General features: G+C 41.6%; 1 protein-coding gene across 2 annotated transcripts in view; it reads right to left on the bottom strand.

The window, feature by feature from the left end:
- LOC102830995 (chromosome unknown open reading frame, human C9orf3) overlaps positions 1-19,311 on the bottom strand; it is a 541,746-nt gene that overhangs the window by 97,199 nt on the left and 425,236 nt on the right. For both annotated transcript variants that reach the window (XM_006867634.1, XM_006867635.1), the window contains 2 exons: positions 6,863-6,925; positions 6,342-6,416 (listed from right to left, as the gene is read on the bottom strand). In XM_006867634.1, the coding sequence (XP_006867696.1) occupies positions 6,342-6,416; positions 6,863-6,925 (138 nt within the window). The remainder of the gene's footprint in view (positions 1-6,341; positions 6,417-6,862; positions 6,926-19,311) is intronic.

Genomic DNA, 19,311 nt, shown 5'->3' with positions numbered 1-19,311 from the left:
ATCTAACTTAAGACCTGGGTACAGAGAATTTAATGAATTATGCATTTGTTAGAAATTTACAAGAAAAAAGGGAGACCAACAAATAATACTGAGCTATCCCAGCCAGTCCAGCAATAAAACAACAAATTGAATATTAACGGTTTTGTAATTACTCCCTTTGTTTGGTTCCTTTGTAATTATTTTTAACAGATCACTCTGCCTACCCCCATCACTCAACTAAGTTGTCATCCAAAGGCACAATCAGTGCAACACAGGGCACAAAAGCCACTCACACAGATAGGGAAGGCGGGAGGGAGCTGGTGCTTCAAGAGCTGTGACTCAGAATCCATAAAGCTTTTCTATGGAAATCAAGTATCAATGAAGCTATTGTATGAGATTATGGCAATGGAGACTCGTTATGAATTCTCACAAGGCAAGAAAAGAGGCAGGGGTACCAATGCCTGGGAACCCACTCAACACAGTGTTGGCTGCATAAGCATAGCTGCCCAGGCTAGCATTTTGTCAAATGATCAGTAATTCCTAGAAACTGGAGGGACCCCTGGTTTCCACTCCCTAGACTCATCTTGTGCCATTGTGCTAGGCTGGGTACTACCGGTGGCAGAGCCTCCACCTTCTCAACCATGAGGTAACTTACTACATTTTACTAGTATTAAATACTGGTTTCCAGAAATCATAAACACATCATGAATATGTCATAAATATAAAATACACATCTGTCACAAAAGAGAAACACATCAAGAAAGCACTTTAAGTTTCATATTTGTACCTAGCTGCAGAATTTTAAATATCCCAATGTCAGAATTACTAGAAAAGTGTTCTCTTACGATGCACAGGATTTGAAAAGGAACAACAAGCATTGAAAAATGCCTAAACCAAGCTGGCATTAACATAGTTCTAAAAATCTGTAAATTATTATTTAAACCAAGTTACGATAGATTGTAGTCAGAGTGAAGTGTGTGGAAAGAACAGATGAAATACAGTAAAGATGTTCCAGAATTTAGGAAGGATATTAGCACAAAGGAAATAGTTTTAGTGTTTTTTCTGATTCAGAAAATGTAGTTTATTATTTAGATTGAATTAAATACCCCAAAACAAACCTGCTGAGGAAACCTACCCTGTAAGGGTTTCCAAGGCTATATAATCTTTATGGAAGCAGGCCGCCCTATCTTTCATCTGGTGACTTACAACAACCAACCTTTTGGCTGACAGTTGAGCACTTAGTAACTGTGCCACCAGGACCCCTTTCCAATTAGAACAGTGTCAGCTAAGTACTATAAAGTATATATATACTTCCGCAATTATCCTTTCTAGGTTTCACTCGTGATGTTTTAGGGAGATTTCCCCTACACTTTAAAAACAATCGTATGCTAAAGTGTACTTGCTTTTCAGTTTCTAGCATAAAAAAAAAAAAAAAAAAAAAAAGAATTAAATCAACCTAAAAGGGCACTGTTGCTGGAACCATGCAGACCTTGTGTTGGTTCTGACTAATGATAACAGAGGCCAGGCAACCTCAACCTCGCCAAGCCCACTCACTTGGTATAAACTAATGTACATAAAGGATCTCTTGTTAATATCAGCCAACCTTAGTACTACTCAATGTTCAATGTTTTGAAGGTTCGCCAAAGAACACTTCTGACATCATATAGACTTATTGGTCATCAGAAATGACTATTCTAAAATTTGTTCTCTGCATATTATCAGATATAACGAAACTAGGAAGGATGCCTCTTTGAATTTGAAAATTTTAACAATCTTCTTTTAAAAAAATCATACCTCATTTCTGTATTCTCCTCAAATCTACTCTTCAATAAAATATTACTTTATAATATATTCTAATCCTTAGAAAACTGATGAAAGTATGATTAGAACTCAAAAAACTTCTATTATTCCTTATCTTTTATTGTGATAATTTGTTTGAATCAATAGTAGAAAAACTGTATTTTTCTTCTAAAACCTATAGCCATTTAGTAAAATCTCTTAACATTATTTAAAGAAAAATATGACACAATTCCTTCATGCAATCACCATTGTTTAACCTTCCTTGCAGAGCTTGCTGATCCATTCATCCTAATTGTTCTTAGTGTAGTTGTCTATGTTCCGCCCCCCTTGCTTTTCTGTGGCAGAAATTATTCCAGCTAAATAAAGGGAACTTAAAACAATTTTAAAAGGGGGAATATCAGAAAATAAAGAGATTAAATACCTGAGGGCTACAAGCAGAGAGCTAAGCTTTCGAGTTTAAAAAAACAAAACAAAAAACACGAAAGTTGTACAAAAGAGTTTTACCAGTAAACATATGAAGATCAATTAAAAAGGAAACAAGTGTTGAAGTAAAATACCCAGAAGAGAATTACTGAGAATGTAAAAACATAGTGAAAAACAGAATTAGTATCTCTGAAATATCTATCTAGCTATCTGTCTCTGAGTAACAGAGAATGGCTTCATACAGTTTCCGAGGCTGCCACCTTTACCAAAGCAGACAGACGTTGCCCTCAGAATGGCTAGTAGGTCTGAACCGCTAACCACTGTTTAACAGTAGCCCAACATGTAACCTAGAGCACTGCCAGGGCTCCTTGAACAAGTTGGTAACTGTCAAATGGGAACCTAACTTCTTGTGTGTATATACCTTCACTGAAAAATAAAACATTGTCTTAAAAAATGGAAGCATCAGAGATGATATGAAGAGATTCAATAAAACATTGCACAAACATATAGTACAGTGACCTGGTGGGCAGGATGATATGGGGCAGAGGCTGCAAAGAGGCTAGGAAAGGCAAGACAAGGTGAGCCTTTCCAGCAACTTCTCGGGGTGGTACAGCTCAATACCCAATGGACTTGATCTCATTATTCGTTATTTTAACCCTCAGCAGAGCACATGGTAAGTTTGTTTTGCTTTCTCTTCTGAGTTCACTGAAAAACTCAACTAGTATTTCAAGTTACAGCAGGCTGTGCCTACCACTTAAGCATTTTCGAGATTTCCTTTAAGGGGGAAAACAAATATCTCCTGCAAGATCACATTCTTTACAGATAATTCCTTGCCCAATGCCCATTTTCAGATTCTGGTCTTTCACCGCTGCTGTTTGCTTTCTTTCCATTCTCAGGCAGGTCAGAAAGTTCTGTTTCCCACAAGTCAGTGAAAGTACCCTTCTGCAGGAGAAAGAATGTTACGGCCCCAGCAACTTAAATACAGGTAAGTTAACCCAGCTAGCTCAGCTAGGCAGATCTGGAGAGAGGTGTGACAGAGACTTGAAGGGTTGAGGGGAAATGAGGGCAGTAAAGGAATGGGGTAAGGAAAAGAAAGAAGGCAAATAAAGACGAGGACTAGGTTTTAAATGAACACCTACCAAGAACGAATAAAAGTCATTTCCTCATAACACAGTAAAATAAAATGAAAGGAGAAAAATACCTTGTTTTAACAAATTATGGTGAATGCATAAGAAAGGAGAAATAACTTACTTCTCCTTGCGGCATGGTGGTAGTAGTGGTGGGCCTTCAAATTGGTTCTGACTCATAGAGACTCTATATAGGGTTTCTAAGGCTATAAATCTTCATGGGAGCAGCAAGTTTCATTTTTCTCCCATGGAATGGCTGGTATATTTGAACAGCAGACCTTTCTGTTTGCAGCCCAAACTTGAACCCACTGGTACACTACTAGGGGTCCTACCTCCTTGTGCAATGGCAGACATTAAAAAATAATCAATTAACGGACCAAACAAGTTAAGTACCTAGATTCCCATTAATAACAGGTTCAAAGACTACCAAAAGGTAAGCATATGACCTCTGCTGAAATACTGATGACCAGAGTTGGCTGTATATTTCAGAATAGACACTGGAGCAATAGGGGAGGTACTTCTACTATCAGCCTCAGCATATCTTCTGTGCCTCTCAGATTATCATTCTCAAGCCCTTGGTGGAGGATTTCACTCCCTTTTACCTTGCCCTGGAGAATATCACATGCTCTACCTCAGCTAGCACCAAACCCTCTCCTAGGTGTGGCAGAGGTAAAACAGTAGGCTAAAGGCTTAAAAGGTGCTGCTTAGAACCAGGAGAAAAGACTAAAGACAGGGGAGAAGTACTCAATAAGCAAGATAAGCATGAGCTTACTTGTTCTTACTAATCTGTAGTGAACAACTGATGTTGTAAAAAAAACATGTGGAACAGTTCACTATAGATTAATACATAAATACAAGTAAGCTCATGCTTATCTTGCTTACTGTATACTCTCCATTCCTGGCAGGGACTGTAGAAGCTTTGATTCTGTAGAAGGTGTTGTGAGGTTAGGAGAGTCAGATGACAGCCATACCTAGAAGGAGAATCTATGATGTGGCAGAAAAGAAAAAAAAAAAAGTGAAAATGTTCACTACTGAGTAGCAAGTAAACTCAAATAAGCCCATGCTTACCTTGATTACTGGGTAACCCAACACTGGCTGAAGACACTGATAATGAATATCCACTGAGATGACCCTGAAATTTCCCTTCTTCTTGCCTTCCACCAGCTCTATTCTCCAAACTAGCCAGCTTTATTCTTTGAAAAGAAGTTCTCAACATTGGTCCCAGTCGACTTCATTTTCACATTCTCTTTAAAACTGCTGCCCACGTTTTCTAAGAGAGGTCAGATGCATGCCTTGCCCAGGATTCTAATACAACAGCCCCTATCAAGGTGAAGTGGTCAGTGACGAACTTCCCTTCTCTTAGAAGGTCAATTCCTCAGGCCCACCCATTCTCAGCAGGCTTGCTGGTCAGATCATGGGTGTTCCAGATATGGTTACTTCTAGTTCAAAATAGAGCTAGTGAGGTGCCTAGTAATCCACAAAGCTAATACCGTCTCCTTGAATTATGCATAGTGTATTTATTATGAGTTGAGGTTATCTTACATTTGATTTTTTTTTTAATAGCTAGAAAACAGTTTTTAACTGCTAAACAAACTGTAACTCTTTTTCCTTTTTTTGGATATTTTATGGTCTCATTCATCACCTCACCAGCATCTTAAAAACACCTAAACCATGAAGGTTAAAACAAACATAACCTATTATAGGCTGAGATATGGCCAAAAAATCAAGTCTGTTCAGAACGACCCTGTTCTTACTGTTTAACCAAAGTTACATACATCATCCTTTCTTCAAAAAGTGAAGGGCAGGGATACCACTTTTCACACACTAAATGTCTAGCTACAAACGACTATGTTCCTGGGTCAGTTCTTTTTCCAATTCTCTGCCCTGTGGTATCCTTAAATGCACTCTGAGACTCTGGTATCACCTTCATTATGATGTGCTTTGTACACATTCTCCAACACTGCAATGCCCATACTAAGGCAACACATCACAGAAATTGGCAGCAATACTATCAGGAAGAATTTGGCTTCAGGTTCAGGAGTGATTCATCATACATTCTAGCACCAGAAAAACAACACACTGCTATTTTAATCACTTGGTGCTATCAAGAATCACAAACTAATAAAATGTAATGAAACAAAAGGAACAACAAAAAAACACCTTTTCTACTGCAACATTTAAAAAATATTTCCTTTTAGAATTTTTCAATAAAAGTCACTTAAGAAATCAACAGCTTACTTACCTCATTTCATAATATCTACTATCGCAACAAATCAAGTCTTAATACAATTTCAGAGGGAAATAGGTAGCCCTAACTTCTGACAAGCAATATACTGAAATTCTAAATTTAGGAAAACAGATTTCAGTAAATTAAACCCCTCTCTCCAAGTGTTTCAAAAGTGATGTATTTATTTTGTTGTCTCTATCCGTTTTTTGAGATGACTAATTTAAAGTGTGGAGCTGTGGGTTAATGCGCTAGACTGCAGTTAGTTTGAACTGCAAGGTCGGTGGTTCAAGCTCACCAGCTGCTCCTTGGAAACCTTACACAGGGTCGCTATGGGTCGGAATCGACTGGACAACAACAACAATTTAACGTGTAGGTGCTACGGAGTCTATAACAACCAGATTCAGAAACTGAAAAATGTGGGCAATTTATTTAGAATACTTATTTTCTTTTTTCCTGAGGAACTGTAACAATGCAACAATAAACAATTGGTCTAATATAATAATGGGATCCACTTAGAGGGTCCTAGTGCTCTAGTAAGCACTAGGGCTTTATTCACAAAAGCACTGTTAAGTTGATCTTTACATTTATCAATCTTTACATTCATTCATCTGTATCTCTGTAGAAATATCTAAGTAAATTAAGTCTACTGTTTACAGTACATTCCATTTTTTGAAAAAGAAAAAACTTTTTGAGAAGATGATACTCTATTGTTTGGACCAGCCCCCAAGAACAAAAGTGGAGATTTATTACTAACTCCAACCTGTGCTGTCTTTCGGGACCCCTACCTTTTCAAACACCTCCTGGCTCTGTCTCCGTTTCCGTTTTTTGGGTCTTCGGTTCATGCGAATCCATTTTGTGACCTGAAGTTCAAAACCATAAGGACATTTTAAACAGTATTTTGCGTCCTGCGGGACGACCCTAGACGTAGCCGACCCTCGGCGTGCCAGGGACCTCCCTTCACCTGGGGAAGCCGCAGGCACCTTCTGGAGGTCTCCTGGCCGGGCCCCTTGGGCGCCTCGCTGCGGTGAGCGGCTCCCGGAGCGCTTGGAGGTTCGTTGCGCTGGGAGGCCATGACCTTCGCCCCAGGTGCTCCCCCGGTCAAGGGCCCGAAGTGCCCCCCCCCCCCCCCCCGCAAGTGCCAATGTGCGCCGGCGCCCCCGGACCAGGGGCCATCTTTCCCACTGCTGTCGCGAGTCGGTTGTCCCTGGGGCGCCCGGGTTCCGCGGCGGGGATGTGGCGTGCAGCCTCCACCCCGCGGAAGGAGGGCAGCGAGGGGTCCGCGCCACCAAGGCCGCGCCGCACTCACCTCGGCGCTGACTTGCCACGAGAGTCCGCACTCCGGCCGGGCCTGGCGTTCCCTCTGCAGCGGCTGCGGGGAAAGGGGACAGTCAAGTTTATCCCCGGAGCGGGCCTGGTCGCCCTTCCCCGCACCCCACACCCACTAGGCGCGCCAGCCCCCTACCTCGCCCGAGGGAGGTGAGGACTGAGGCGGGGGCGCGGCGCTCCGCGCTCCGTGCCCGCGCGCCCGACCGGGTCGGGGGAGAGAAGCAGGCGCTCGGGGCCCGCAACACCTAAGGAGGAGCGGGCGGCGGCGGCGGCAGCGGCGGCGCGGACGGACGGATGGGGGCGGAGCCTGCCTTAAAGGTATAGGAGCCGCACCGCCTCCCGCAGGTCGCCCCCGCCCCTCGGCGCCAGGCGCGTCTTCTAGTTTATTGTTCTCCTCGCAAACATCTCCCTTTCTAGGGCCTGCCGGTGCCCGCGTCTTCCCACGCGTGGACGCGCCCAGTGAGCATGCCTTCCCTTGCCACAACCCACCCGCCCGCGGGCCCCTGGGTACCCGCGAACGGCTTTCCAACCGGCTGTAGGAGTCGGGATGCCACTCCCCCGCCCGCAAAGGCTAAGGGGCTTCGCAGGGGATGCGCTCCCAGCCCGCGGTCTGCCTGAACTCCGACGCCTAAGTGTCCTGAGGGCTTTCGCAGAGAGAAAGGAACTTTCCTAATGCAGTTTTTTCCAGGAATGGATTACACGCCATTAAGTAGACGTTTTCCAGCTGCCCCTGCGAACCCGGAGCGGGGGCAGGTGACCTTCCCGGCGGAGAGGCCGGCAGCGTGGGGATGCCGAGCCCGGCGCTCTGCAGGCGCGTCTCGGGAGCCGCCGCACTCCGGCTCCGCGCAGTCGGCGGCGCACTCGCCCGACTCCTGTGGACATACGGCCATCAAAACCCGGTGTTCCCAAAACGACTAGGCAAAATGAAAAAAGGGGCGATCGGTTTTCATAATTAAGGAGAAAGTCTCTCCATCGTTTCTAAAAGGCTGCAATACTCCCAAGTGTTTTCCTTAACCCCTTATAAGCGTTAATCCCCCCGCGTCAGAAGTTGGATGAACCAGGTTGTAGTGGGGAGGTGGGGTACAGAAGTTGCAATTGTGTTTGCTGATCTTGACCATCCCTTTAACTTTATCACATCTCTGTTTTAAGTCTGTCTTGCCCTCTCTTTATTGCTACTCCATCCTTCTTTCAAGATCAAAAGGTTTAGATCAAAGCCAAGATCAAACTCACTACTTTAAATAGAAGCAATTTTGCCATGGAGTATTTTACACAAGAGGAGCTTCTTAATGGAGACATCAGAGTGGAAAACTTTGTTATCCCTTCATTCCATATTCATAACGAGGCTACTTAAAATTACATTGACGATGCACTTGTTTCCTAAAATAAACTAAAGGTCTGCTCAAATGGGCGATTCTTGACTTTGTGTTTTAAGAAATTAAAAAAAAAAAAAAAAGCACCTCTAGGGAGGAATAAAAATAGATACAAGAGGGGTTTCAAAAAGTTCTGGGAAAATTCCATTATCTTTCTTCCCCCATTTTCATTGGGTAATTGATAATATCAACTGCATACAAAAAATGATTCACTGTATAGCGGTACAGACCTAATCAATATTTATACAATAATAATGTAACCAAAACATTTCCATTACCTTTTCAATCCATTTTTCCAGAACTTTAAAAGCTCCCCCATAATATTAACCATTTTGTATCATTCTAAGCTAAGTGCTTAGAAATGTATGCTTATTTGCTACAGATTTTTCAAGGTGTTAGTGAATTTTCTTATATATAGTGTTCAACCACCCATATACAGTTTTGTATTGTAAAGGAAATCTATTTTTTTTTAAAGTTATAGTCTTGCAAATCATGAGTGCACCTACACAAAGGCACCTATACATACCTATGACAGAATGTATTCTATAACTGAAGAGCTGCTGAATTTTAAATGGAAAGAGAACGTTGAACTAGTCAAGCTTCCAAGCTACTAAGAACAGTTCCAGAATCAATAGAAATCTATCACTGGCAGACACTTTCCACTAGAATGATTTTTTTTTTTTCATTGGGAATTCATCATCTCCAGGAACTCTGAACTGAACTGTTCAATACTGATGTACAGTCCCTGGCCTAAATGGACCCTGCCTAAGTGTCCTCTTTGTTGATTTGTCAAAAATCCTTAAACATGTAGTCTTACAAGAAAGTGAAGTCCAATGATCCAGTAATAGCAATAAAGACTACTGCAAATTCAATCTTATAAAGGCTTCTATGTAAATCTGTTGTTACAGCTGGGTAGTTAGTACTTGCAGATTTTTTCCTTTATTCCTCAAATGGTTGTCGTCTCAAACACATGCGCACCAAGATTGTTCCTGATCTAAGACTCACATTGAGGCACTGAAAAGATCTTAGGAAGTAACCTGGAAACCCCATCTTGCTGCCATTGACACAGCTTGCCCTCTTTCTAGCACCGGACTCATGAGAACCTAACCATTTCAGACACATACAAATCAAAGGAAACCTGCCACTCTGCTCTCTCCTAGTATGTTGTGGAGTGGGCAATAAAAGCTGTGGTTCATTCTAAGTGCTCCTAGCTGTTCTCTTTGTACTCTTCCCAGGATCTCCACCACCACCATCCATCTTCCACAGAGACGCAAGAATATTTAAAAGTAATTTACGTTCTATCACTTCACTTTACCTAGAAGTCTTTCTCCTTCTCCTCATGGCCTGGCTAGCTTCTTGTTCTGGGCTTAAATGACACATTTTTAGAAGAAAGGTCTTTCCTTGCTCAACCCCACCCCAAACCATTCAGCTTGTCACCCTACCATTCTATTTATTGATGTACTTATATTTTACATTAGTCTATTTAATGTCTATCTCCCCAGCTGGCCTGTAAGCACAAAAAACACAAAAGCCAACCCTTTGCCACCTAGTTGATTCTAACTGACTCATAGTGACCCTACATAGAGCAGAGTAGACTTGCCCATAGAGTTTCCAAGGTTATAAATCTTTACGGAAGCAAACTTTTGTATCTTTTTTCTTCAGAGCTGCTTGTGAGCTTGAACTGCTGACTTTGCATGATTAGCAGCGGAGCACTTAACCATATCCTGTAAGCTCCAAGAAGGCAAAAATCTTGCCTTCTTTTGTTCTCAGTTTTTGCCTAGTCACCAAAACATTGCCTGCCATATAGTGGATGCCCAATAAAAGTGTTACATGAGTGAATGGGAGAATAAAAGAATGAATAGCATGTGAAATTTTCTTGGCAGGGAGGAAGGTCTGAAGATAAAGACCTTTCTGTGGGCTAATACTTCAGACTACAAAGTCGTTTGAACTGCAAGGTCGGTGGTTCAAGCTTACCAGTCGCTCCCTGGAAACCCTATACAGGATCGCTATGGGTCGGAATCAACTTGTTGGCACGTAACAACATTAACAACAACAACTAACTCCAGTCATTTCACCACTAAAATACCTTAATTTGTAAATAGTATAGAATTATGCATTTTTTTAAAGTTTAAAAATGAACTTTTTAAAAACCTAGAAACAAATAAATAAAACTATCCCAAACCTGCTGCTCTCCATTAAATTCCGAGTCCTCTGTAACAGAGTAGAAGTGCTCCATAGGGTTTAATTGGCTTCAGTTTTTATGAAAGCAGATCTCCAGGCCTTTTTTGTGTGGCACCACGGGGTGGCTTTGAACTGTCCAACTGTTAGGCTAGTAGTCTAGTACAAACCATTTGCACCATCCATAATTCCTTCATGGCTCTGTAGAATAAGTCCTTGACTGCTTACCACAAGCAGCGGCTTGAGCCCATCAACTGCTCTGCAGGAGAAAGATGAGGCTTTCTGCTCCAACAAAGATTTACTGCCTCAGAACTCTATACAGAGTTGTTATGAGTCAGAACCCACCAAAGGGCACTTAACAACAACAGTAAACACAAAAATTGTATTCTAAAATGATGCCTGGGGCTGAATTCAATCTAGAATGAGAGATTAACACTAGAAAAATTGATTGACACTAGAAAACTATTACTGCTTTTTAATTGTGTCCAGTACAATTTCAACACATTTCTCTTGTGTTTCCTCCCTTTATTCATGGACTGATACCAATGAAGATAGGGTGTGGAGAAGCCGGAGAAAGGCAACGTTTTCAGAAATTGGAATTCTGGAGTTAGGGTGGGTGCTCTGCTCAGGCTCTGTACTGTAAAACGGTCTTTGCGAATGTGACGAATGCACTTTAAAGCTATCTTTTAAAAACAGATGTTTTTTTATTTGAATTCTATTCTAATAAAGATGCAAGTTTTGAAAGGAAGTTGTTCTAAGAAACCTACTTGTCAAAGCTGCTTGTAATAGCTAAAGACAATGTCAGATGCTGAGAAAAAATGCCATTGCTTTAAAGTAAGAGCTTTACTTAACTTAGTGGCTAGAGATTACTTCTGGCGATTTCTTTTCCTTTCTCTCTTCCTTTTTTTAAGTCAAAGAGGAAATTATGCTTTTTTGCTGGAAAACGATAGTGATACCAATTCCATATTGTAACATGGGCGTGTGTTCTCTTCCTGACTCTACCTTGTGAATAGTGAGAAAACAACACACATCAGTGGTCAACTAAAAGGCCTGAAGGGCCTCACGTGGTAAATTATACTCCCTTGGACAGAGCAGAAGGAAAACCATCCACTGTAAGAAGCCTATAGGGAGTTCCAGAGCTTTTGCTGGTTTCAGAAGGGCTCTACTGCCAACATAAATTCAGGGTGGGTTAAAAAGTAGGAGTCTATACAGGTCTGGAAATCAAATCAAGGTTAATTTAAGTTGCAAATAACAATGAGTAATGATTAGGGAGCCAGGTGACCAAATGTTAATGTCTTTAAATTTTGCTCCATTATTTTTTAATGTAATATTTATATTATGATGTTAGATGTTAGAAAAATAATATATAACTTGTGGTAGTGGTGGTTATGTGCTGTGGAGTCAATTCTGACTCATAGCATTCCTGTATACAGTTCTGAGACTGTAAATATTTACAGGAGCAGGAAGTCTCATCTTTCTCCCAGGGAGGACCTGGTAGATTCGAACTGCCGACCTTATGGTTAGCAGCCCAACTTGTAACCCACTACGCTACGAGAGTTCCTTATAACTTACAGTACTGTCTATTTTTATCTCTGTTAGAATGAACACCTAACTTCTTTCTGAAGAAGATGTTGGCCCTGCCAAATGGACCTCGTAATGGAAGTCCTTATAAAGCATAGTTTTCCAAAAAGGAAATCAATCCCACGCTTGGCTTGCCTGACTGCTGAAGCTTATGGGTTTGCAGTGAACTGTCTGACAGAACTCTTCTCTTTCAGCAGACTGAATTCACTGTTGTTCAAAAACTTCACCAGGGCTTCACTGAGTGAACACCATTTACAATACTTAGCCCTTCTTTCACTTGACTCCCTCTACAAAATGCAATGATAGTATGCACACACATGGACACATGCACATTTAATTTTCAGGAGGCTTGTAGATTTCTCTGATGCCCACTCCCCTACCTCTATACTCTAAAATCCATCTTGGATTAAAGCAGACCACAATAAAGCTGGCCCTGGACTGCATCTTACTGGCCCTCTGTGAGATTCCTTTTATTTCATTATGTTCTGGTAAGAAGCCATTAACCTTTATCGAGGTGCATTATAAGAAACAGCCCCATAAAATCCATCACAGTGTTTACCCTAAGGATGTTCTGAGGGTGGTTTATTACGGTAGATAGTAATTCTCTGTAAGGACCCACAGGAAATACTTCTCTCTGGTATCAACAGCAGGACTAGTTGGAGTTAAGTGACTGTCTTGTTTTTACCTCAGGAACACTGCAATCTATCTTTTCTTCTTCTTGTTGTTGCTGTTGTTAATTTGCATTAATCATATTCAGCCTGTATAGTGTTTCCTAGGAGTGGCTGGTAAGCTTGAACCACCAACCTTGCAGCTCAAGCTCACCATGCATGCCAGTGCATTAGCCTACAGTGCCACACTAGGATTTAGAAAGTTTAGGGCTCAGTGATTTTACTTTAATCACACACAGGAACTTCAGGGCATGCAGTTTGTAAGCTAATTTTGTTCCTGATCCCATCCTTACTCTTCTAGCCTTGTTTTCACAATGCTTTTCTTAGTTCTTTTCAGTCATGGTATAGTTATCTGCATGGAACTCTGGTAGCATAGTGGTTATGAATCGGGCTGCTAATCTCACAGTCAGCAGTTCGAATCTACCAGCTGTTCTGCGGGAGAAAGATGAGGCTTTCTGCTCCTGTAAAGATTAACAGCCTCAGAAACCCTATACAGGGTCACTATGAGTCAGAACCGACTCCACGCACATAACCACATAGTTATCTGCAAGGAGCTCTGGTAGCGTAGTGGTTACGAGTCGGGGTACTAACCTCAAGGTCAGCGGTTTGAAACTACCAGCGGTTCCGTGGGAGAAGGATGAGGCTTTCTGCTCCTGTAAAGATTTATAGCCTCAGAAATCCTATACAGGGTCGCTATGGGTCAGAACCAACTTGACAGCACTTAACAACAACAACAATATAGTTATCTGCAGGGAGCACAGTGGCAGAGAGTGCAGTGGCTCTACAGGATAAGCCCTGAATTAAGAAACACAAGGTTGGTGGTTTGATCCTAACAATTGCTCCACACAAGAAAGATGAGGTTTTCTGTTCCCACAAAGATTTACAGGCTTGAAAACTCTACACAGGATCGCTATGAGTCAGAACTGACTTAATGGCACCTAACAACAACAACAGCACAGTTACTTTGGAAACTCCTTTTGGACAAGCAGGGGTATAAATAAATATTGTGGCTTCTTTCTTTTTTGGGTAACAAAAAAGACGGGTGTGGAAAATTTTTATGATTCTAATATTTTGCAGTGGTTAAGTACTAAGGAAGTTCCAACCAACCAGTCTTTCTGTAAGAGAAAAGATGTGGCGATCTTTACCAGTCCAGATTTCAGCCTCGGAAGCCCTGTGGGGGAGTTCTGCTCTGTCCGACAGCGTTGCTATGAGTTGGAATCAGTTTGATGGCATACAATCTTTCCCTATCTCAGTAACATTTAGAAGTGAAGTGTAGGAAGTCAAGGATAGATGATCATGCCCTACTTATAAATTCTTTAAAAAGATAAAACAAAAAATAAAGGTGATACTATACAAACATTAGAGTCCTGGTGTGGCGCTGTAGGATAAGCACAGACTGCTAACCACAAGATGGTGATTCAAACCCACCAGCTGCTCCTCCGAAATCCTATACACGGCTGCTATGAGACAGAACTAGCCTGATGGTCCTTAACAACACCAACATACAAACATTACACAGAACTAAGGTTGGTATGAGTTGGAATCGACTCCACGGCACACAACAACAACAACTACAAAAATGCTAACTAAGCATTGTACCTCTGCTGATGCTCATGGGCACAGATTGCAGGAAGAAGAATGTAAATCAGACATGTGAATGGGTAGTTTACTTAGCAACACACTGAGTGCCTACTGTCAGACAGAGCACTAGACTGTGAACAGTAAGACCCCCTCCCTGTCCTCTCAGAACTCGTGTGATAAGGCTATCCTACAGCAGAGTCTAAGGAGCATGCAGACAGCTTGTCTGGGTTTCAATCCAGGCTCTGCCTCCTATTAGCTATGTGACCTCTTGAAGTCTGTTTTCTCACAGAGTTGTGAAGATTAAATGACACATGTAATGTGCTCAGAACAGGAAGCAGTTGTTATTTATCAAGTCTTAGATGATTGAAACTAAGAAGCATCACAGCATTACTAGAAGCTGGAGGGCAATGTCTTTAGGGCAAAAAACAAACAAACAAACAAAACAACAACCTCACATATATCTGCGACCAGAGGGCCTTAGAACTGAGAGAGAAAACAGGAGTGGGCAGTTTCGTACAAGAGTGTACAGTGAAAAAGCACTTCCACACACAGACTGTTTAAGACCTGGTATTGTGTGGCCCTTAGATCTCCTGGCTGGGAATCTAGGACACAAGAAGCATCCAGCATGACCACCTCACTTTAAAATATCTGTTTTCTATTTGGATCAGATCAAACTGCGGCCAGCAATACATACTATAAACATCTATGTATGGAAACAGCCACTTTAGAAAACAGATGCTGAGATACAGCTCTTCACAGGAGTTTAATATTCATGCGCATAATAACCTGAAAGAGTCTTCACAGGTGAAATGGAAAAGTACATAGGGCTGCATGTAGAGCCATGGTTCCCAACCTGGACTGCTTTTTACAATCACCTGGGAAGCTTTACCAATTTCAATGTCCAAGCATGCTCTAGACCTCTTAGGTTCTTATCTACGAGACAGAACCCGGCACCAAGTTACTTTGAAAGCAGACCTGGTGTAATGCCATAGGATAAGCATTTACCTGCAAGGTCGGTTTGAACTGCAAGGTTCAAACTCACCAGCTGCTCCTTGGAAACCCTATACAGGGCCGCTGTAAGTTGGAACTGTCTAGACAGCACTTAACACCACCAACAACAATGTGCAGCCAAGTTGAGAACCGCTAGTTTAGATTATCTTATCGATGACTCATCTCTAAAAGGTCACCATAATGGAATTTCAAATGGTGTGGACAGATAGCTAAATTTCAAGGTTAATGCCGTGGAGGAGAGCCACTTCTTATGGCCTTTTACACTAGATCCCTTTGGGCTGATGGCAGACACTGCTGGGCTGGACAGGCTGGACAGGCTGTGTGTTGACCCAGGGTGGCACTTCTTAGGAACTGGAGTTGATTTCACAACAGCTAGTATACTGAAAGGCAGGAGGCCCTGAGGGTACAAAGGGCTAATGTGTTTGGTTTCTAACTGAAAGGTTGGAGGTTTGAGTCTACCCATAGGCACTTTGGTAAAAAGGCCATTGAAAACCTCGTGGAATATAGTTCTATTCTGACACACTTGGGGTCATGATGAGTCAGAACTGACTTGTCTCTATCCTTAGAGACAAACTTTTGGACAAGACATGTGGACACACATAGACTGCAAAGAAGTAGAGGCAAGAATGGACAGACAAACGACTTTAGAGTTTCTTCCAGATTCATGGAATAATACTATTCTGGATCCTAAGTGGAAAGAACAGAAATCCTCGTCTTTAGGGAGCGTGATTTTAATGCTGGTCTGGAGTATTGTATACACGACAGTGGTATTTCCAATTATGTGGAATGGCTGCTATTCCTGCCCTTGAAACAAACCCTTTGCATTTGGAAGACTGCTGGGATTAAGAAACAGTGTGCACCAATGGAAAAGACACTTTGCTATGTGCAAAAAGAACTGTCCCATGCAGGACACAAATCGTGTTGAATCCCTTGGGATTCATGTTCTAACCAAATGGGCTACTTTGTGTAGAAAGGACATACACGTCCATCAATGCTATAGGAACATAGCATCACTCTGGCAAAGACACTACAAAAGTTATGAATTAATTTAAAACACAAGTATATATGTTGGGATTTAACTACCTTGAAAAGAAAACACCCATATCTAGGTACCTTCCCGTCATTTCTCAAGATGGAGTGTGTGTAGTGTCTATAAGTGTATGCACAAAGATATATACTTTACAGGAAGGTATGTGTTATGTGTTGGGAGCCTGTGGCCCTGGCATGTTTATTTTTTAAAATCATGGCCCTCACACTGGGTTGCCTGTCATTTGACCTCTCAAAAGGGACCAAAGTACATGTCAATTTGCAAGCATAAGGTATGGGCCTAGATCACCTACCTCTATTAAAAAGTAAAATCATGTACATACACACTCACAGTTAAGTAAAATCCATCACATTTGTCCCAAATATAAATGATATATGAAAAAAAAATTGGCTTTCCAGTTAGATCCATACAAGGAGGTGTTCTAGGAAAACAATGGGGTGGGCCACAGAATTAATTGGCTGCTAATCTCTTTACTTTTCATAGGATGTTTTCTCCGGCAGCAGATTAAATCAATGTTTAATGCTCCACAGGCCCTGTGTGTCCATATTAGGAGAGCCTGAGCTCACATCTCTCTGTGAAAATAGGACCTGTCCTCCCTCCCTGTGCTGTGCTTCCACCCTTGCAGGGTAGGTGGGGGAGTGGGAGCTGGGGAATGTGAACTTGATCCAACAATGGTCAGCCAAGCAGCAAACTCTCATTGTTCTTTAGATACCAAACATAACTTCTTTCTATTAGGGAGAAACCCAGCCATTCTGTACACAACTCTTCTGCTCAGCAGTAGGGTAGCTGGGAATAATCACAAAGAACATTAGATTTATCATAAACACTGCCTAAAATGTAGAATTTAAGAATCCAGTAAGTTAATTTATACTCATAGTGCAAATACTGTGGCTTGCTTTTGCTTTCCCTTCTTTATGAACATTTTTTACATTCACGGTCTGGCTCTCTGAAGTTCAAGGACATTGGAAGTCATGCTACTGTACAATATGCTGTTGCTGTTTTTAAGTGCTGTCCTATGGATGTGGCTTAATTGTCTTAGGATAGGACTATGAGGCAATGCAAGCACACAGTACAAGTTAGGCCTAGGAACCCTGTCTTTGCAACCTAGAAGCTATGTGACCTTGGGCATGTCGTATGACCTCTCTGAGCATAGGCTATAGAGATGATGCTGGGGTGGAGATGGAATGTGAGAGTCACAAAATAGGCCAGTCAGTGCTCATTCTCTTCCTCTCGCCTCTCAGCAGCACAAACCCATCGGGTATTTTGAACCTAAGTAAACATTTCAAAGGTCTCAAAATAACTTATCATGACATCATAATACAAAGCCTCACCTGACACTCAGACAGATTCAGTGCCATCGAATGGGGGCTACGGAGACATCAGCACACCTGAGACACTGCAAACAAGTCCATGTCCCTTCCCAAAATGGACCAAGGACAAGACAAAACTAAATCATTGTCATGTGCTTTATTGTAGAGGACAGCATTCCGTATCTGGTTCCATCTCACTCTAAACAATCAGCCCACTGTTGTTACAAGACCAAAAATTGAAATTTGATATTTGTTTATTGTTCTCTGAAGGTACCAACAGGACCAACTGCCCTATGTAAGAATACCTAAAACTCTGTTGAAATAGCTGATGTTTTGTAATCTATATATTGACCACAATAAAAAAGAAAGAAAAACTAAAACTCGAATAGTTGCTTCACGCATTTAAAACCAACACAATGATTAAGACATTGGTTGTTCAGTTTTCTCACCTCTGAGGAACTTCAAAAAGTTCATGGAAAAATTCCATTATTTTTCTATTCTGATTTTCCACAAACTTTTTGAAGCCCCTTCCTATAAAATGGGTATAATTTTAATATCTGTCTTTAAAGTTGGGACTAGAAGACGTAAACAGCTGTTGTGCAGAATAAATCTATTTAATAAAGGACAGACTTTTATCTTTTCATTCTTGCTGTTCTGATACATAAAACAGTATAACCCAGTATACTGGGGGAGAGGGGAAGATTAAATTTTAAAAATACAATTCTATAGAGAGTTACACAACTTCTATATTCTTGTATTTACCCATTTACAGCTTAATTTACTGGAAGCATTTGTGCAGAACCCAGGCAGATGTCCCTTGATTACAAAGTCATTGACAGTGACAAAAAATACAATTTGGGGAAGAGACACAGTGAATATTCCTGATAAACTGTCTTTGTAATAAGTACAATCAAGAAGAATTTTAAAAGGATGATCTCAGGGTCAGCAGTTCAAAACTACTAGTGGTTCCATGGGAGAAAGATGAGACTTTCTGCTCCTGTAAAGATTTACAGCCTCACAAATCCTGTATAGGGTTGCTATGAGTTGGAACCAACTCCACAATACATAACCACCACCACCACTATACAAAGTGTCCTGGTGTGGCAGTATAGTTCGGTTTGGATCACAAAGTCAGCAATTCAAACTCACCAGTTGCTCCTCGGAAATCCTATATAGGGTTGCTATGAGTCAGAACTGACTGACGGCACTTAACAACAATATACAAGAGTAGGACTCCTCGTGTGGCACTGTAGAATAAGCACTAGACTTCTAACCTCAAAGCTGGCAGTTCAAACTCACCAGCTGCTCCTTGGAAACCCTATACAGGGTCACTATGAGTTGGAACTGATTTGACGGCACTTAACAACAACATACAAGGGGAAGAATTCTTGGTGTGGTGCTATAGGATAAATACTGGCATGCTAACTGCAAAATTGGTGGTTCAAACCCACCACTTGCTCCTCGGTAACCCCATACAGAGTTGCTATGAGTTGGAACTAACTTGAGAGCACTTAAAAACAATAATACAAGAGTAAAGGAGCCGAGGTAGCATGTTGTTGTTGTTGTTAGGTGCCATCGAGTTGGTACCGACCCATAGTGAAAAGGTGGTAGCATGTTGTTGTTGTTGTTGTCAGGTGCCATTGAGTCGGAACTGACTCATAGCGACCCCATGCACAGCAGAA

This window comes from Chrysochloris asiatica, unplaced genomic scaffold (genome assembly GCF_000296735.1).
Source record: "Chrysochloris asiatica unplaced genomic scaffold, ChrAsi1.0 scaffold00107, whole genome shotgun sequence".
NCBI classification, from domain to species: Eukaryota; Metazoa; Chordata; class Mammalia; order Afrosoricida; family Chrysochloridae; genus Chrysochloris; species Chrysochloris asiatica.
The sequence above is the reverse complement of the archived record's forward strand: the minus strand, read 5'-3'. Positions and strand labels throughout refer to the sequence as shown.